The sequence below is a fragment of the Ovis aries genome, chromosome 2 (genome assembly GCF_016772045.2).
Source record: "Ovis aries strain OAR_USU_Benz2616 breed Rambouillet chromosome 2, ARS-UI_Ramb_v3.0, whole genome shotgun sequence".
NCBI lineage: Eukaryota > Metazoa > Chordata > Mammalia > Artiodactyla > Bovidae > Ovis > Ovis aries.
This window is the reverse complement of record NC_056055.1, coordinates 205,286,325-205,308,206: the sequence shown is the minus strand read 5'-3', so window position 1 is coordinate 205,308,206 and position 21,882 is coordinate 205,286,325. Positions and strand designations below refer to the sequence as shown.

The 21,882-nt window shown below is 36.2% G+C and overlaps 1 protein-coding gene across 4 annotated transcripts in view; it reads right to left on the bottom strand.

Moving 5' to 3' along the window:
* Positions 1–21,882, bottom strand: part of LOC101104050 (cytochrome P450 20A1) — a 42,856-nt gene that overhangs the window by 5,857 nt on the left and 15,117 nt on the right. For 3 of the 4 annotated variants that reach the window (XM_060410272.1, XM_027965109.3, XM_042244976.2), the window contains 7 exons: positions 16,679–16,846; positions 12,683–12,761; positions 10,673–10,788; positions 9,818–9,872; positions 6,905–7,025; positions 2,449–2,560; positions 1,322–1,386 (listed from right to left, as the gene is read on the bottom strand). In XM_060410272.1, the coding sequence (XP_060266255.1) occupies positions 1,322–1,386; positions 2,449–2,560; positions 6,905–7,025; positions 9,818–9,872; positions 10,673–10,788; positions 12,683–12,761; positions 16,679–16,846 (716 nt within the window). Of the gene's footprint in view, positions 1–1,321; positions 1,387–2,448; positions 2,561–6,904; positions 7,026–9,817; positions 9,873–10,672; positions 10,789–12,682; positions 12,762–14,435; positions 14,544–16,678; positions 16,847–21,882 lie in introns of those variants that run through there. The other variant, XM_042244977.2, reaches the window with a different exon arrangement.

Below are 21,882 nucleotides of genomic sequence, written 5' to 3'. Positions count from 1 at the left end.
CCATAAAAAATATGCAACACCCCTTGTTGATCTCAAGAGCATTAAATTTAGTGGAAAAAGTCAATCTCTCCATCTTCCTCTATGTGATGGTTATATTTAAACTGTAATCAGTCAGTCATCTCTACAGGGTCTACCTCAATCCTATGTACATTTCGGCTAGTGTGCCGCAGTCTCTCAAGGATCATCTCAAGGCGCTGACACAAATTATTCTCTGGAGTTTCCACAAGGGATGGGCGATGAGGCATCCAACTGAAGAAGCCTTTTCCCTGGCACACAACATTACCAGTAACATTTCCTAAATTCGACTGCATTTGATTCCTAAAAATGATTTCTACATTTTAGCACATATTTCTGTATCTTCAGTCTGTGACCCTGATTCTCTGAGTGTTTTGAGGATAGGAATACTGTCAAAAGTTCTAGCAAAGTTCTTATGCTTTTTGTATTACATCTAAAAGTTTATAAAAAATCTGGCATTTTTCCATATGAGAATTTTTTAAAGATTTTGAAGTGTGAAATTTTAATTTTTTATAACAGTTTTATTTCACAAATGTATATCTTTAATTCTGCTATGAAAGCCCCTTAGAATACTAAATTTACTTAATTTTTTAGTAGATTTTGAAGTACTGTTATTTAATTTCTTAATAGATTTCCCTTTAATATCACTGTAATGTGAAAAACTAAAATTACTTAATGCTTAAATGTCCCAGGCCTTATACTCTGGAAGTAGGTTTTTCTTTTACTTCAACCATGCCATCAACTCTGCCCCCTGCCTGTCACATAGCTTTAGCCCTCATCAACTCAACAGATAACGTTCTTTTAGGCCAGTAGATCTTAACCTACTTTTTTAAGGCAGATTTTACCAGATGCCTACTGAGGAGGCAAGCAGTATCAGCTTTGTTCTTCACCGTTCCCCTTCCTTGCTGTTCTCTCAGACAATATACACACAATACCTATTTTCTGAATTCAGCCAAAGAGCTTAATAACTGAGACCAATAGAATGAAAACAAAGAAACTGCATAGGCAATACCCATTTACCAGTAACTGAACTCCAAAATACCACTGAAATTAAAGGATAATTGTAGAGATTAAGTAATTAAATAGATCTTGGGACAGAAGTGGTAATAGGAGAAATGAAGAGTAGAAGACAGCAGATTCATGAAAGAAAAAGCATTGAGCAGAAGATATACAGGGAGGGCGGTGGCTTTCTGTTTTTATATCACTGTTACATACTGAATTTCTCCTCAAAACATAGAAAGAGAACACAAAACACGCAAACTCATAAAAATTAAGAACTGCAAAGACAATGACAGAAATTTCCTACTTGTACGGAGATGACCAAGTACTAGGATCCTGAAGCACAACTCCAAGGGCATACAAGACAAGGGTCTGCAAAAAAAGAATACTCTGGTTATGAAAAGTCTAACAGAGACAAAATGACTCCCAGAAAGCCAACTTATAAAAATATTACACAACAGTAGAAAACACAGGCCATTAGTTTGGTGATCTCATAGTGAGAAGGTATCCCTTAAGCATGTCACAAAACACTGAAGTCATAAAAGAATAACAGACTTCACTATGTGAAAATTTAAAACTGGCATCCAGTAAAAACAAAACACACCATAAAACTAGTAAAAGATAAACAACAGACAGAAAAAAAAGATTTACCATAAAACTAACAGAATTAATATGTATAATCTACAGAAAGACATATAACCTCACTAGAAAGAAAATAATTCACAAAAGAAATACAAACTGTGAGTATACGGATGAAAAGCTGTTCAATTTCTCAAATTATAGGGGAAGCAAATTAAAATTATGAGATAATTTTTTATATATGATTCACATAATATATAAAAGATTCATAAATCCAGAGGTAGTAAAGAATATGGAGAGGAAAAGCAGTCTCATACACTGTTGCTCAAAATATAAATTGCCTTTTAGAGGCAACTTGTAGTAATGAAAAAAATTAATGTCAATCTAAATTTTCATCAATGAGGACTACTTAAATTATGGTCCATTCATACAATGCAGTACTATACATCCATTAAAAATAATGAATTGGATCCATAGTAAGTGCCAGTTGTATTAATTGCCTCAATAAAAGAAGAAAATTAAAAACAACATATAGAGTATATTTTCACATATAAATTAGGTTTTTAAAATACATACATATATATGTATATATACATAGAATAATACATATACACAGGAAAAAAAACCTACAAAATATATACTAAACGATTCACAGTAGGACCTAGGGAGAAAGGAGTCTTTCTTTTATGTTGCTTGAACCTTAAAACAAGCATATATCATTTTGTAATTTAAAATAACTGGCTTTTAACAATAGGTAGCATTTATTGGATACTTTAAACAACAAAGCTTAAAAATACACACTAAAAGAGTTGAAAAGAATAACTGAATGGGTTAAGAATACCAAATGTTTCCTACCTCCCTAGGAATAATAAATTTGTCAATCTTTCCTTCAATATCTTGAAGCCGGGCAGAAACTGGGGTCAGTTTGGCAGTCCGAACTGTTTCACAAAGCACTTGTCGACAATACCTGTTTAAAAAAATTTTTTTTGAGGATCCTTATTTTGGGAGAACCAATTTGAAATGTATATACATTTTAAAGTGTCATTCAACAATTTTAATAACCTTCCTAACAGAATAGTCATCATAATTCTTATTTGCTTAAAACACAGTGTATACTAGAAGGATATAAAGTTTAGGTTTAGGTGAGTATGAATTTAAACTAATAAAAACAACTTTAAAAGTACCAGAAGAAAACTCAAAGCAATATTTTAAAAATTTGTGTGCAGAAGCATCCTTTATTTTTAATAAAGGATTTAATAAAAATTTTAATAAGACTTTTCTACTTCAAAATTAGAAAAAATACTGAAACAATGATGGATATCATAAAGAAAAACACCATGACCACGGAAAAATTTCTACATATTTGAACTCATCATTAAGTAAAATTAAAAGCCAAGTAGAAAAATTATTTACTGTAAATATATCCTTAATGCATCAAAGCTCTTTAAAATCCCAAATTAAAATGATCAAACATCCCAACAGGAATATGGACAGAAAATATAAAAGCAATCCACAAAAAAAGAAAAAAAATTGCAAATGTCATGGAAACATAAATGATACTCAACTACTCAACCTCATTAACAATGGAAAGACTGCCAATCAAAGCAAATTTTTTTACTTGCCAGATTAACAAATATGAACAAGAGTACTGTTAGAAAATGCTAATAAAAAATAGGAAAATGGACATTCATATTCACTTGGGGAAAGTATAAATTGGTACAACCTTACTGAAGGATGCTGTGCTGGGCTTAGTCGCTCAGTCATGTCTGACTCTTTGCAACCCCATGGACTAGCCCTCCAGGCTTCTCTGTCCATGGGGATTCTCCAGGCAGGAATACTGGAGTGGGCTGCCATGCCCTCCTCCAGGAGATCTTCCCAACCCAGGGACTGAACCCAGGTCTCCCACATTGCAGGCGGATTCTTTACATCTGAGCCACCAGAGAATCTCTGATGAAGGATAACTTGACAATATATATGAAAATATAAAGTTTGCATTACAAGGAGAGGAATAAAAGCTAAAATATATTGAAATCTTGCTATGCACCAGTTCTGTTAAATAGTTTCTATGCAGTATTTCATTTAATCCTTATAAGAAACTCATGGGTATTACTGTTTTTAATTTTACAGATGTTAAAAATGAGGCAATTGTTTAAGATCACACAGCAGGATGAAACAGGGCACTCAAAGCTGGTGTACTAGGACAACCCAGAGGGATGGGATGGGGAGGGAGGTGGGAAGGGAGTTTGGGATGTACACCCATGGCTGATTCATGTCAACGTATGGCAAAAACCACCACAATATTGTAAAGTAATTAGCCTCTCAATTAAAATTAATTAATTAAAAAAAAATCACATAGCAGGTAGGTGGTATTGACAGGATTCAAACCCAAGTCTGTTACCCCATAGCCCCTAACCGTAAACACTACACTACTGCATACATTCTTAAATAATTATCTCATTTCTCGGAACTTATTAATAGAAAGATTTGGGAATATCTGCAAAGATGTAAGCATAGGAACATTGATTTATATAATTTCTAAAAACATCAAAAACAAAAAAGGAAACATCCTTTCCTCTTTGAACAAATATTTTTAGGTACCTACTACATTAGAAGCACTGCATCAGATACTAAGCTACAACAGTCAACAAGACAAAACCCTCAAAGAATTTCAGAGTCTAGCTGGCAGGGGAAAGGACAGAGGAAGGAACATCAAGGATGAACAATTAAAAAGGCACAGTAACTGTTATGATAAAGGAAGTTCAGGGTGTCGGGGAACACATGGCAGGAGTACCCAACTGGAGAAAGGACTTTACAGATATTCAAACACTTAGCCTGAGACCCGAAGAAAAAACTGGACTCAGCTAGAGGACAGAGGAAGAGAGAAAGAAGCCAAAAGTCAGAAGACTAAAATAGTGCTTCACATTTGAAGAAACAAAAGAATTTCAGTAAAGCTGAAATGCCTCATAAGCCAAGTTAGTGGGTATAAATTTTATCTTAAGGGCAACCAGAAGTCACTGAAGGATTTTACACAGGGGAGTATGATCAGATACCGGAGAAGGCAATGGCACCCCACTCCAGTACTCTTGCCTGGAAAATCCCATGGGCGGAGGAGCCTGATGGGCTGCAGTCCATGGGGTCGCGAAGAGTTGGACACAACTGAGCGACTTCACTCAGTTTTCACTTTCATGCATTGGAGAAGGAAATGGCAACCCACTCCAATGTTCTTGCCTGGAGAATCCCAGGGACAGGGGAGCCTGGTGAGCTGCCGTCTAGGGGGTCAGACAGAGTCAGACACGACCAAAGCGACTTAGCAGCAGCATGATCAGATACAACTCCCCAGATATAGAAAGATGACTAGCACAGTGATTCTCAACTTTGACTACACATTAGCTCATCTGAGAAGCTTCTGAAACTTTCTGATGCCCAGAGATTGTTGGTTTGGGATTAGTCTCAGGTTATGTATATTTTTAAAGCATCTGAACAGATCAGTGTACCGTCACTGGCTTCAAGAGCAATCTGGAGTAGCTCAGTTGGTAAAGAATTTGCCTGCAATGCAGGAGACCCCAGTTCAATTCCTGAATTGGGAAGATCCACTGGAGAAGGGATGGGCTACTCACTCCAGTATTCTTGGGCTTCCCTCGTGGCTCAGCTGGCAAAGAACCACCTGCAATGCAGGAGACCTGTGTTTGATCCCTAGGTTGGGAAGATCCCCTGGAGAAGCAAAAGGCTACCCACTGCAGTATTCTGGCCTAGAGAATTCCAATGACTGTACAGTCCATGGGGGTCACAAAGAGTCAGACAAGACTGAGAGGGTTTCACTTTCACTTTCATAGGAGGAAGAAAGACACAAGGCTGTTGAAATGCCCCAGATAAGTTGGTGGTGCTCCTCATGGGTGGGGGTGGGGGACAATGGAAAGAACTAAAACTAAACTTCTAACTAAATGCTGTTTGGAAAATAAAGTCAACAAAACTTACTCACTGACTAGACGTGGTAGAGTTACTATGTATAGAACACTGTCTACAACACATTAAGAGAAAACATGGAATTTACAGAAGAGTTACATGCTTTGTACTTAAAAATGTTTTTAAAATTTTCATTTTAAATACATACATATATATGTATAGAAAAAGTCTGGAAAAATAATATAGACAGTTAACAATTGTTATCTCTCTTGTCCTCATTTACAAAGGACATTCCCCTTCTATGTCATACACTTCTGCATAATAAAAACTTCAAAAAACAAGTATGTATGACTTGTTTAAATTGTAATCAATAAAGCTTTCAACATTTTAAAGAATCCCTAACAAATGTCTCCTTGTGAAATCCATGGTTTCGAGTTCTTTCTAATGGCTGTATCCGTATCTTCTTTTCTATAGTTGAAAGATGCTCCAAAGTAAGGTTGCTTGCTACCCAGTCTCAGACTTCCAACCCCCTAAGAAGTCACAGTTGCTGTTTTTAAAAATCTTTTACATTAAGGTATTACTTACACATAAAAATGTCATCTATTTTACCTGTACAGTTTGATGAATTTTAGTCATCATATATGACTATGTGACTACAACCACAAGAAAGATATATAACAGTTCCCTCTCACTAGAAAACTTTCCTCATGCCTCTTTGCAGTTGATCCCCTCCCCATTTTGGGCCCCAGCCATCACTGCCCTACTTTCTATCACAATAGCTTTGCTTTTTCCAGAAAGTCACCTAAATGAAACACACTGTAGACTATTTTTGTGCTTGATTTTTTTCACTTAGCATAATAAGATTTATCCATGTTGTTTTGTGTATTGATTTTATGTTACCTTTTATTACTTGGTACTATTCCATTGTATGGATATAACACAATTTATCTATTCAACAGTTGATGAATATTTGGACTACTTCCTGTTTTTTGCTATTATGAATAATATTGCAATAAATGTTTGCATACAGGTCACTGTGTGGACATGTTTTCATTTCTCTCCGGTAAATGCCTAGGAGAACTGCTGGGTCATACTGTACAATTTCGTAAGATCCTGCCACATTGTTTTACAACAGAACTGTACCATTTTGCATTCCTACCATCAATGTATGAATGTTCCACTTATTAGACATCACTGATGCTATTTTATATGGGCCCATGTAAAAGTTTCCTAAGACTGCCTTATGATTTTAAAAAGCAAATTAAGTCATCTATTAAAATCTATATGTAAATACTTTAAGTCCTGTAAAAATAGATAGCTTTCCTCCATATTAGCATTAGTTTTAAATAAGATAAACCAATTCAAATTTTAAAGATCTCCCCGCCCCTCCCTTTCCTCAGGTTCTTACCTGAGCTTCTCAATTTTCTCTGAAGTGATAGGTCCCTTCCCCAAAACTTGGTCAATCTCTTCATATAGTTTTTTCTGAATTTCCTCATAGGTGGTTAAAAAACAGATTGCCCAGGTGCACACTAAGTGAAAGTTTATATTAATAACAATGAAAGCAGCGAATTCATAGTTTGGGTGCTGAATAAAAAACAAACTTACTATTTTTTGGTATTTTCTTTTTTTCCCCCTACCTGATACAGAAGATACATAAATGCTACCAGAAGATAAAACAAGATTGTTCATGAGATTTGTGCTTCATTCAACAGAACATAAACATTTACAGAATATTCTCAAAGAGAGACAGTGAAATCTAGAAAATTTCTTTCATAAAATTGGCAAGTAGTCAAAGGCACTTGATGCATTTTACCTTAAGCAAAACAGTAAGGATAATAAATAAATTTCACATCTGGGTAAGTGTTAAATGCTGGCAACTGTGATGGACTGGTTCACTCGACCATGTAAAATAAAATAGTTGACTTGTCAGTTTCCTCAGGAGCCCTAATGAAATGATTCACACAAGTAAAAATAGCAGGAGATTTACCTATAAATCAGTGCTTCTAAGTTTTTACTTGTAATACACTGGCTCAAGAACTGAAACTGATTACTTGCTTAGGACAGTGGTTCTCAAAAATCTCCTGGGAGTCAGAGACTGTGTGATGACACAATCCCCCCACCCACAGATCCTGACTTAGTAGGTTTAGGGTGTGTCCAGGGTCTCTATATTCCTAATAAATATCAGTTATTCTGATGAACGCCCACACTGGAGTTCACTGGCTTATGGCTTACTTTTTCTGAAAATGGCTTACGGATTATAATCACTGAGGAAATCAAAAGGTAAGAAAATTAATTACAAAATAAATATAAAATAATTATATTTCCCTTAGGGATCCACTGGGATTATAACTGTTCAAATGGAACCATCCAGACACACAGCATCGCTTTCCTTAGATTAAGCCTGATATGCCTCTATCTACAGCTCTACTTTTTCTATGTCAACTACTTTTTCAACTGTGTTTAATAACTTCTATTTCTACTTATTATCTCTTTCCTGAGCTAAAGGGCTAGCTTAAATTGGCCTTAAAGTTAATTATTTTTAATATTTGCCAAAGTCACATATTATCCAAATCCAATGTAAATACATAATTCACTTTCTGCACTTAATATTATTATCAGTAAATTAATAGCTACCTGGTACTCAATTATTTTGATAATTTATTCACATCCAGAGTTCATAAAAGGCATATGAGTAACTCACTTTAACTTTTTTCCTATATATGTTTCTTTATTATGGCTTGTGAGTGAACTGCAGAACTTCTATTTCACAAGTGATGTGAACACTTATGCAGACAGTATGTATGTACATGTATGCAATCTTACAATAATATGTAGTAATGTATAACATTGAAAGATATAGCACAAGGATTTGGATACAGTAGGCACGCTACACCCTGACTACATTATCATTTAAAATTAATATAACTGTGTAATAACCTCAAACACTGTTTTTTTTGTACAACTCTATTAAAGGACAGAGAGTATAGCTTTAAAATGTGATTTTAAGCCACTTAATGTTCTTTAATTACAATGTTGAATCAAGACACCAATTTACAGTTGGAAACCTTGGAGGTCATCCTTATTTTAGAAGAGGAAAAAAAATGTAGAGGTCAGTATCTTGCTTCAGGCTACTAAATCGCAGAGGAGGGACTTTAATCAAGGTTTCCTGCTGATCTTGCCTCTTAAAGGCAAGTTTTCCCCCAAAACTACAAAAAAGATTAAAATATTAAGTCAACCTTGGAAATGATCGATTTTTATAATATCCAAAGTACAACTGATTCAGATTTTTTAAACATTTATTTATTATTACTTAATTATTTGGCTTCGCTGAGTCTTAGCTGCAGCATGTGGGACCTAGTTCCTTGACCAGGGATCAAACCCAGGCCCCTTATATTGGGAGCATGAAGTCCAGCCACTGGACCATCAGGGAAGTCCCTGATTCAGATTTTTTTGAAGGTCTTCAGCAAAGATATATTTTAACAGTAATACATTTTTTAAACAAGTATTTTTTTTTAAGGTTCAAGACATTATTTTCGACACATGCTTACCTATATTCCACTTAATCTATAAAATCTGGGACATCTCTAGATACCAAAAAAGTATACAAAGAAGAAAAACTTACAGCAACTTCACATTTGTGCTCATGCTTTTTCAATTTTCTTAAACAGAAAAAGTTGTGAACAAAATCCTTCAGATAAACATAAATTCTTTAGATTTTCAACTTGCGCTTTAATACTTCCTTTAGCATTTTTTGTTAACACAATTTTATGGATATACATATTCTTAAAAACTGTATAAATAAATGGTAGTCTGATAAACTCAAAACCAGTAAGAAAGCTTAGAAATGTACCACCCATTTTAGAATTTTAAATAATAATCACCTTTAATTTCACCAAGAAGTTCTTTTAAATCATGATTTCTGTGGCCTATATTCGCTGCTGGTAGATCTTATTAATAGTAGACAGGATTGAAGTCAAAGTGAAAAGCCGCAGCAGGAAACTGAAGAGCTTGCAGCTCTGGTTGGAAAGGTGTCAACAGCAGTTCATTTTAAAGGCACTAACTAGGATTCACAATCCATAAACTGTGTCAGGAAATTTATGGCAATGTTCAGAGGTGGCACAGAGCACCTGGGGTTAAGAAAAGCGGGGGTGGGGGGGCAGAGGAGGAGCACTGTGTGAATCTAGCCTTTCAAAAAGGAATAAAAAATAAGAGCTAAGGGAATTATAAACAGATCTCACAAACAGTATTTCCTTCATCTTAGAATAGCTTTATCTTTCTGTATTTTATAATCTATCTCAAAAAGAAATCAGTTTATACTTACATTTTGCAGTTATTATGCAACTGGCCAGAGAAAATATCATAGTGTCTTCTAGGATCTAGGAAACAAAACTAAGTTTAGATAGTGTGACATGTAAGGTGGCCTGTATTAGACCCTGTATTAGACCTAGTAAAATCATTTACAGTATAGCACTGGGAGTTAAGGAACAAAGTATATTATTCCTTTATGACATTTTCACTTGAATAAAATCTATATAATGTAAAAGCCAACCTAAACACTGCACTGCATTTTTGACAGTGAACATTTATCCAGTAATATCACTGGCTCATGTGCTCAGTCTTATCTTTCTAGCTTGGCTGAGTGCAGCAATGAAGACTCAGCAAGAGTGAGGAGCCTGCCACTGTTCTGGAGCGTGATTTAATTTCTGTACCCACACACACCCAGAAAACCACTTTTTGTCTATGCAGACTTACATCCACAGAGGAGGCAGAAGACTCCTACAGTGAACAGGTGTGGCAGCAATGGCTCCACTCCACAAACACACAGTAGCCCAGTGGTGTGCTGGGCAACAGATCCACACTGGGAACAAGCCACGCTGCCACATCTGGTCACACGGGCAGAGCTGTTTAGTCGAAAAAGGCTCACCCAAGCCCTCCTCTGTAACAACCACAGAACTTTGGTTCAGTATCTGCTTACTCAAATATTAGATACTATATAGCTGCTTCCAAGAGCTAAATAACAGGACAGCAAATCTAAATACTATTTATGGATGATGTACAACAAAAAAGGAAAGAGCCATTGAATTCTAGGAAGGCATCTGGGTTAAAACGAATAAAAAGCACACTCTATACATGTCTGATTATCCTTGGTTTAATAAACATTTAAGAATTACATCACCTGTTGGTCATTAAGGCTTCCCTGTACTAAGGAGTCAATGAAAATATGCTGACTGAAGTTCCTTCCTTTTCGTTCTTTAATGATTTTCTTTAAAATAGATTCCAGTTGCATAAGGGCTTAGAGAAGAAAAACAAAAAAGATTTTCATTTGTGAGGATTGAACAATTTTTTGTATTTCTACAATGTTCCTATGTACAGAGTAAAACTTTCAGTTAAGAGAATAATAACATAATTTTTAAAGCTAATTTAAAGTCTAATATTTCTCATTTTTCTAACTTGAACACATGTACCAAAATGCATAAAACATATATGCACAATTTAACAACTAAATCAAACGCCCAGGTCAAAAAGTAGAACAATTCTACCCCTTAGAGGACTTTTACACATATACCCCTCTGCTGGTATTATTCACCTTCCTCCTAAATTCTGTCCTCTTAATTCCATTCTTCTCCCAAATCAAGCATCACTCATTTAGAAACTTCAACAAGTGTGAAATAGTCAGAAAAGTAAATTTCTATAACCTAGAAGATTAATCCAACTTCCAAGAAAATTATCCAGAGATCATTTCTCAGGCCCCATCTTACCTGACCTATCACAGCACCTGATGGAAACACTCTCATTTGGCTCCCAGGATCCACTCTACTGGGCTTCACACTTTGCTCCCACTTTACTGCCTGCTCATTCTAAGGATCCTTTGTCAGTTCCTTCTCATCTCTCCAATTTCTTAATGATGGAATGCCCAAGGCTAAGGACTCCTTTTCTTAGATCTTTATTTATACTCATTACCTTGGTGATAACCATTCTCATGCTTTAAATACAATCTATGGATGGAACACTCCCAAATTTATATTTCCAGTTAGGACCTCTTTCCCCTGAATTTCAGACTTGTATCAAACAATCAACTCAGCATCTCCACTGAGATGTCTGAAGTATACTAAACATAACATATCCAAAACTGAAGCCGTGATCTTCCCCTTCAAAACTGGATCGTCCCATAGTATCTGTCCCATCTGATTTCCTAGCAATTTCATTTTCCAATTACTCAGGTCTAAAACCTTGGTATTTCCTTCTCTCATACCTCACATCTAACCTGGCCATCAATGTTGGCAGTTCTAATTTTCAAAATATAGAATTATTCTCCCTTATTCTTTTTTTAAAAAAAATATTCTATTTTCTGCTACCTTCCACCTAGCCCAAGCCTCATTATTTTTCTTGCCCAGTTCCCTGCAGTAGCCTCCTAATTAGTCTCCCTGCTTCTGTTCTGAGCCCGGAGATGACAGCAGCCCAGTCACACCAAAGCCAGACAAAATCTGTTCCACTCCCATCAGTCTTTCTGGTCTTCTGTTCTCCTAACTCATTTCACTCCAGCCATGGAGTTCCCTGTTGTACCTCAAATATATCAGGAAGAATCTTACCTCAAAGACTTTCTAACTACTTTTCCTCTACATGGAATATTCTTTCTCCCCCTGGTCATGTGGATGTATTTATAAAATATTAAATATTTTTTTACTCAACATTATAATAGTAAGAATTTTTTTTTATTTTGTTATGTTTCTTTTATAACATTTGTCATGTTGATATTATTTCCTTAGCAATTCCTATATTATTGGATATTTAGATTTTCTTCTGTTTTTCTACTTGTAGAAGTATCACTACAAAGATATTCATGGGTATTTTCTTATTTTAGATAATTTCACTCATTATAACTCTTACTTAACATGCATTTTTAAATTGCTTTCCCAGGACTGTACCTTTGCACTTTCCATTAATCCTGTAGGCTGTACCAGCACTACAGTACTCTCATTCTGAGCAAGTGCTAGAGTTTATTGACTAATTGACAGCCTTTCCCTCTCTTTTATTTAAGAAAAACTTTCATAATAGGAAATGTAGGAAAAAACATAAAAGGAAGAAAAAACACATGACCTATAACTTCATGAATCAGATATAACCCTATTAAAACTGGGCACATTTCCTTTTGTCCTTACTAAAAATTAAGAGTGAAAAAACTTACCATCTTCATATTGTTTTTTCCGAGTTGTACTTTTATCAAGTGATCCATCCAGAAAGCCTTTTCCAATCTCAGACCAAACCTGAAAATAGCAAAGTATACCTATTATTTAGTACATAAATTTTCCAAATAATACCATGCAATCTAAGCTAATAACTGAAGAACCTCTGTCTCACCAACAGAACTGTTAAATTCTCCCTTTCACATGGAAATCATTTATTCCATTGTCTTTGAAGATAAGGCACAAAATATATCTTACTAAAAAAAATATATATATATATCTTACTAATTTCATTCAAAGTACTTTCAAACTAATTATAACTAAAAAGTCAGTTTCCTTATTTTCAAAGGAATATGAATGAAAAGGAAGAGGAACTATCAGTAGAGTCAATTTTCAATTTTTTATTACAATGGCACTGGTGGGTAAGTAAAATTCATTGTAAAATGGTAAAATGGAATTTGCTCAGTCACGTCCGACTCTTCGCGACCTGATGGACTGTAGCCTGCCAGGCTCCTCTGTCCACTGGATTCTCCAGGAAAGAATATTAGAGTAGGTTGTCATTCCCTTCTCCAGCGGATCTTTCCGACCCAGTCATTGAACCCAGGTCTCCTGCTTTGCAGGCAGATTCTTTACCATCTGAGATGAATTCCAAATTTTTACTTTACCATGATAACTGGAAGGGATTTCCTAGTGGCTCAGTTGGTAAAGAGTCTGCCTGCAATGTGGGAGACCTGGGTTGGATCCCTGGGTCAGCAAGACATGGGGTTGGAAACAGCAGGACACAACTGAGCGACTTCACTCGACTTCACTCTTCCCTTTTGTTCTGCACCTCAAAGATAAAGTTAAGATGATAACTGGTAAGCACTGGCTAAGATCTAGAAAAAGGTTAAAAATTAGTCTAAAGTTTGGAAAGAGTAAACAATAGGATTTCAATACTGGATACTTAGTCACGAAAAATTTTCTTGATAATTGAGAAATTCTGAAAGAACTTGTGGAAAAAAGAAAATAAATAGGTATTTTAAAAATATTCATAGTTATGAGTCCTCAAGTCTTACCTTATGAAGATATGCCTTTCAGACTATTTAAATGTAAAAAATTAACCTACTAAATGTACTGTAAAAACGTGCAGCAAATGTTTATATTAGGAATACCCTTTAAGTGAGAAAGAAGTGCCTAAGTACAACAAAGAGCACAGGGTAAAAATTTATGATGAAAAAGTTGAGTTAATTTAACTATTCCACCCCAACAAAAAAAAAAGCTGAACAGACTGAAAAAGCAACAGCTCTTCTTGGGTCTCTGAGATAGAATAGGGCCCTAGGCAAACTGAGGCCCCCAAGACTGGAGAGAGAGGTGAAAATGGGAGGCACGTCTTACTGTAGCAGACTTACAGGTGGAAATTACCTCAGAACCAGCGCTGGGGCAGGAGAACCTGAACTCAAACTGACTAACGGCTGGAGATTCACTATACACAACTCTGACAGTCAAAAACAGGTAAACCTAAAATTGCTTTTTTTAAAAAAAGTCTTTTAAAATGCACTATAAATAAAAGTAAAAGCAAATGAAAATTGAGATAAAAAATTAAAAGCTCTTGGTAAGAAAAAGAAAGACATTGACTGAAATACAGGTAGAGGACATGAGAAGGCATCCCACAAAAAAGAAACACAAGCTGCTCAGCAAAAATATTAAACAATGTTTAACTTCACAAACAAGAAGAGAATCACAAATTTTAATTATGAAAGATCATTTTTTACTTACTAGATAGGCAAATATTTAAAAGACGAATAACTGTGTCAAAAACAAGGAAAGAGCACACTAATGTTGGTGGGATAATAACTAGGACCATGTTTTTGGAGGGCACTTCAGAAACACAGTATGCAACTGGGTGTGAGATGTACATTTTTCACGTTAACACCTGTGAAATAGAAACGCATCTTAGAGCCGATGATATCTCCCAAGTATGACCGCCAAGCAGCAGGCAGGGTGCAGGAACGCTGCCCCAGCATTCACAACCCGGTTAGTACTTCTGGTGGCTTGGCTGGACAACAGCACCCTCTTAGAGTTTCAGACATTAAGGACATTAAAAATCACTTAAGGCAGGATTTTAGGTCATGATTATGGTATGAAAACTTTCCTTTGACAACTTCCAGTAACATTAAAATAAAAAAAAAAAAACAGATTCCTGCCAAAAATAGAGACTTTGTATCTAGTCACACATAAAAGTATGTAACTTGAATCTAGTCAAATTAAACCCAAATGAGGGACATTTTACAAAATAATTGGTCTGTACTTAAAAAAAAAGTCAACATCAAAAAACAAAGAAAAGCTGAAAAACCATTTCATGTTAAAGAGGTTTGACCACTAGAAGTAAAGAAATCTGAATATGGGCTCTGGATAAAAATACGGTATGAAAGCTAAATTTCCCAAGTGTGGCAACTATTTTGTTGCTATATGAGAGAATATTCTTGTTTTTGTGATGTACAAACTGAAGCATTTAGGGGGAAAGAAGTAAAGTGTCTACTCTCAAATGTTTTGGGTAAGGAGGAGAGGAATGGATGGAAGGATGAATGGATAGACAAACGGATACTGAATGGAAAAAGTAAATGGGGCAAAATGTAAACAACAGCTGAAGGATATCATGAGAGTTCCTAGTACTAGTTGCCACATTTCTGTATATTTGAAATTATGACTTCTACTTTGAAATTCTAAGGAAAGAAAAGTAAAGAAAAATGTCAGCTTAAAAGTACCAAGAATAGAGACTTCCCTGGTGGTCCAGTGGCTAAGACTCTGAGCTCCCAATGGAGGGCATGAGTTCAATCCCTGGTTGGGAAACTAAGATTCCACATGCTGTATGTGTAATAAATATATAAAACATTAAAAAAAAAAAACCCAGAATAGGAACAGGTATCAGCAGCTTGGAATAAAATCCTAGAAATAACAGTGGAGTTACTTTTTTAAAAATGCTCTCTCATCAACGTGAAAAAAAATCAGACATCCACAACTGAGTCAAAAATTGATTCTTCATTAAAATAGGAAAACATTTTAGGAATCCTTTAGCCAATTTATTTTACCTGGATACCCTGAGCAGTTTATTAAAGGAAGTGGAATTTAGGATGATTTTTTCCAGTTTCATTTTTATACTCCTGAACATGTGAACATTTTCTAAGAAATGGACATTTTTCAATCATCAAACACAAGTAATAAAACCATCTTAATGGGAAAAAGGATAATATTAAACAGTGACAGAGTACTAAGCCACAGTTCCTAGTGATTTTGTTTTACACGCATTGCATTGATTATTTAACCTGTTTTTATAGATTTGAAGAAAATAAGGAATAACTGATCAGAGATCCAAAACTTCAGTGAAATAAATGACTTAAGTACAATTCAAAACAAATTAATATAATGTTGAGACTGGTAAAAATAGAGAATAATAAAGTCCATATGAGAGTCCAGAAAAAAGCAAATAGTAACTCAATCTTCAATGAATTATCCTTTTTTCAAATCATATTCATTTCATTAGTACTTTAATGCTCCATCAAGTTTAATTTCTTTCAGTAGAGGACACAGTCTAGTGCTACTAAGTGCAGTTTTTCTCTTTATCCTAGAAATTATCATTATAACATACTTGGTTTTTGTTTTTGTTTCCACCATGCAGTACAACTTGCAGGATCTCAGTTCCTCAATCGGGGACTGAATCCAGGCCACAGCAGTGGAAGCCCAGAATCCTAACCACTGGGCCACCAGGGAACTCCTGACATACTTGCTAAGTATTCAAGACAATTGTTTTAGTCATTTTTTAAGTTTCAAAAGGTAACTGCTTAAAAAGGTAATTCTTAAATTTTTAAAAAAGGCAACAATTATCTCTCTTACATTGTTTTTAGCCACAAACAAGGACACTCTGTTCTACAGAATCTTAAAACTTCTTAAGAGGCGAGGTCTACATTCCTCAAGTATCCAATTTGATGAAAGAGTAAACTTAAATCTGGCCCTAGACTTACTGTGCCATGATTCTTCTGGAAGCGAATGACTTCCTGTTCATCTTCAAATGTACTGCCCATTACCATCTGTGTAACAGACTTCATAGCAAAGCCAAGCATATGCTGGCAGAGGGGGACATGCTGGGACTCTGGGTACGATAGCCATTTATCCAATAATTCTTCCGAAAGCTGAAACAGAACAGAAAACCACAATGATTTTCTATTCCCTCCTACTAAATCTTAGATAACTCCATCAAATAGATTCATTTCACAGAGTTCAATTCTGTAACCAAGGCAAGCATTCAGGTGTTTACTTCATCTGTCAGACTAATACTGGCTCTACCAATAATTACATCCCTAGCAGTTTAGGTTCAGATTCTGTCAAAGGGCTGATATGTAAAACAAAACAACCACAACAATAAGAACGGAAAATACAAGTCATTTAAAGGCTGGGAAAACCTTGAACCTAAAGGAACTTTTAATATTAGAGTCTTAGTATCAAATTAAAAATAGTAAAGATTCACCACAGAGTAGCTGTGATCTAGTAAACAATAAGTATACAAATGTGTGAAAGTCTTAGATAAGCTTCAGTGACGGAAATCTCTCAGGGTCTCTTTCCAGGGTCTCTTTGTCATTCCTTCATCCACTGAATATTTATCAAATCCCTTGTGGAACAAAACACAATGTGTAAAAAAGTGAAAGTGAAGTCGCTCAGTCGTGTCCAACTCTTTGGGACCCCATGGACTGTAGCCCACCAGGCTCCTCCGTCCACGGGATTCTCCAGGGAAGAATACTGGAGTGGGTTGCCATTTCCTTCTCCAGGGGATCTTCCCAACCCAGGGATTGAACCCAGGTTTCCAGAATTGCAGGCAGACGCTTTAACCTCTGAGCCACCAGGGAAGCCCAACAATGTGTAATAAAAAGATCAAAAGCTTTGGAGTCAAAAAATCCTGGGTTTACTTCTGGCTCTTAGAAGCAATGTAACTGAGCAACTTGCTTGACTTTTCCAAGGTGTAGGTGTCTCAAAAGTTAAACAGGGATGACATTTCCCACTTTTTATGGTTGCTGTGATAGGGATAATCGTACTTATATCACAAAACACAGTAACTAGGTTTGTAAAGTAAAATATACGTAGACCCTTTCATGTTAGGAACTCAAATTTAAGCTACTTTGCCGTATCAACTCTATGAAAGTTCTGTCATAGTGTAAAGGGTCCACACATATGCTGCTATCATAAATTTTGAAAATTTATTGTACCTTTATATTTCCCATTACAATTCTGTTTCAAAAAGTTCCAGAAGAGGGACTGACTTCCAGAATGGTGGAGTAAGACTTTGGTGATCTCACTCTGCCTTTAAAACAATGAAAATATGTGCAAAACCACTAAATAACTAACATTAACCATTTTAGCACTTTGGCAATTAACCAAAACTCAATACTCAATGTGAAGTGTCTACTCAACAGGAACTGGACCTTGGTAAGATAGTGAGGTCTTTGATGTTTTTAACCTAACATTATTTAATTTCCTTTCTCTCCCCATCTCAATGGCAGCATTGCAGAAAACAGCTCTAGTAAAAGCACCATCACCACTGCTGACCAAAATGGTCACTGAAAATGGACAACTAGGGAACCCCAAGGCTTTATCCCTCCCCAAAATTAAGTAATGAGCTAGCTAACCTGTCAGAATCAACTTCTGAAAAACTCTGGAATACAGTAAAAAAAACAATTAGGGGAAGGCTTGATGAAGAAAGCAGCAGCTGCTCTGAGGTAAGGAAGTACTGTGGCATTTTAAACAACCTGGTCTGATTCCCATATCCCAGAGAAGCAGCAGCTAAGAGAACAGCAGCACATACTCCTACTGCAAATTGCTAGAAAGCAATACAGTCATTTTGGTAAAAAAAAATTGTGGCTGTGAGTCTTAACCTGAAAACTCTCATTAAGGACAGTCCCTGACTTGCCCAACTCTGAGCATTCCTACAGCTAAGACAGGTTCCTAGGTGACTTCTGCTGAAAACATTTAAAGATGCAGGTATTGGCTGCAACAGTTGGTGAATGAAACAACAATTAGGACAAGCAATAAACACCAAGAAGACAGGGAAGGAAGAGATTGGGAGAAGAGACATCTATGGGAATGAGAGCTCAGATATCATGATAAAGTTAGAGTTAATAAGGGAATTTGGCAAGGTTAATGACTATAAATAGGATCAATATGCAGAAATCAACCATATATATAACAAATAAAAATGAAATTTTAAAACTGTACCATTTATGATAGTATTTTTAAAAAACTGCTAATTATCTAAGAGTAGAATTAATAAAAGATATATAAGATCTCTTAAAAGTGAAAAAATTATTGAGAAAAACTAAAAACCAAAAAGTGGGAGGGTATTCTTCCATATTCATGGACTGGAAAATTCCATAACACTGTGGACAAGGAATGTTGCCTACCATTCCAATAAACAAGGCATGTTGCCATCAAGCCATCAGTCACCGCAGCCCCTCTTCCCAAGACAGCGTACCCTGAGGGGATTCAGAATGAAGAAAAACAGGATACTGGTCCTAGGTTCAGTTCAGTTGCTCAATCATGTCTGACTCTTTGCGACCCCATGGACTACAGTATGCCAGGCCTCCCTGTCCATCACCAACCCCCCGAGTTTATCCAAACTCATGTCCATTGAGTTGGTGATGCCATCCAACCATCTCATCCTCTGTCATCCCTTTCTCCTCTCGCCTTCAATCTTTCCCAGCATCAAGGTCTTTAAAATGAGTCAGCTCTTCGCATCAGGTGGCCAAAGGACTGGAGTTTCAGCTTCAGCATCAGTCCTTCCAATGAATATTCAGGACTAATTTCCTTTAGGATGGACTGGTTGGATCTCCTTGCAGTCCAAGGGACTCTCAAGAGTCTTCTCCAACACCACAGTTAAAAAGCATCAATTCTTTGGTGCTCAGCTTTCTTAATAGTCTAACTCTCACATTTATACATGACCACTGGAAAACCATAGCCTTGACTAGATGGTCCTAGGTAAGTAGATGTGTATCTGAGGAATAATTTTAATGTGCCCAGACTCTTAAATAAATTTCTCATATGAAGAAAAGCACTAAAGTCACTAATTTGTGAAGTCCTGTTTTTGTGATCAGCAGTAGTCTTTTGATGTTTGACTACACAGTTTTCACAGGATACACAGGAGTATATCCTGGCTTCTCCTTTACCTCTACAGACAATTCTGTCTGGCAAAGCAGGAGATAGGGGTTCAATCCCTGATCTAGGAAGATTCTATGGGCTGTGAAGTAGCTAAGCCCATACACAGCTATTGAGCCTATGTTCTAGAGCCTGGGAGCTGCAACTACTGAGCCCACATTCCCTAGAGCCCATGCTTCACAAGAGAAGCCACCACAGTGAGAAGCCTGCACTCTGCAACTCGAGAGTAGCCCCAGTTCTCCACAACTAAGGAAAGGACAGTGCAGCAATGAAGACCCAGCACAATGAGAAATAAATAAAATTAATAAAATTTTTCAACAACAGTTCCTCAGAGCCATCTGAGAGGCTGTTCCCCATGCTACTGTTCCCACTAAGGTCCCCAAATAAAACATAACTCACAATTTGTAGGTTGCAGACTTTTCTCCAGCCAACAAAACTATACATACATCAAGTGACCTATACAGTTACCTGGTTTACAATAAAGGGAATATTACAGTACAATGGAAAAAGGATGATCTTTTCAATAAGTTATGCTGGATCAACCGGATAATCATATAGGAAAAAAAATGTTAATCCCTTCCTCGTTCTTCACACAGTAATAAACACTAAACAGATTATAGATCAAAGTTTGAAAGATAAATATGATAACTCTGAGAACAAACATTAAATGAATATATTCCTGACAATAGGTTAAAGACGTTTTATGTAAGATTTAAAATGCAGTAAACATAAAAGAAAAAAAGAAAAGAAAAAAGTCAGACTACACTAAAATTAGTATCTGTTCATCGAAACAAGCTTGTTGAACTTGTTCAGTTGCTAAGTCACATTCAACTCCTTGCAACCTCATGGACTGAAGCACACCAGCCTTCTCTGTCCTTTACCATCTCCCTGAGTTTGCTCAAACTCATGTCCATTGAGTTGGTGAAGCCACCCTACCATCTCATCCTCTGTTGCCCTCTTCTCCTCATGCCCTCAATCTTTTCCAGCATCAGGGTCTTTTCCAATCAGTCAGCTCTTTGCATCAGGTGGCCAAAGTATTGGAGCTTCAACTTCAGCATCAGTCCTTCTAATGAATATTCATGGTTGATTTCCTTTAGGATTGACTAGTTGGATCTCCTTGCAGTCCAAGGGACTCTCAAGAGTCTTCTCCAGCACCACAGTCTGAAAGCATCAATTCTTTGGTACTCAACCTTCTTTTATGGTCCACCTCTCACATCCATACATAACCACTGGAAAAATCATAGCTTTGACTATATGGACCTTTGTTGGCAAAGTAATGTCTCTGCTTTTAAATATGCTCTCTAGGTTTATCATAACTTTCCTTCCAAGGTGTCTTTTAATCTCATGGCTGCAATCACTGTAGTGATTTTGGAGCATAAGAAAAGAAAATCTGTCACTACTTCTGCCACTTTTTCCCTTTCTATTCACCATTAAGAATTGATGCTTTAGAAATGTGGTGCTGAAGAAGACACTTGAGAGTCCCTTAGACAGCAAGGAGATCAAACCAGCCAATCCTAAAGGAAATCAACCCTGAATATTCACTGTAAGGACTGATGCTGAAGCTGAAGTTCCCATACTTTGGCCACCTGATGCGAAGAGCCGACTCACTGGAAAAGACCCTGGGGCTGGGAAAGACTGAGGGCATAAGGAAAAGAGGGAGGCAGAGGGTGAGAAGGTTAGATAGCATCATGGACTCAATGGACATGAATCTGAGCCAACTCCAGGAGATATGAAGGACAGGGAAGTCTGGAGTGCTGTAGTTCATAGGGTCGCAAGGAGTCAGACATGACTTAGAGACTGAACAACAAAAACAACATTATTAAGCTCTGTTTCTAATGAAAATTTAATGAATATTAAGACTATCACTGTTAGTCAAGAGGTTCACTGTTTTTTTTTTTGGATAGTAACACAGGTTAGTGTAAAAGAAAATTAATATGTAGAAAATAATAACTAATAAAAAATAACATAAATGAAAATACAGAAATTAATTTAAATCACCCTACAATCCAGCAGTGATAATTACAGA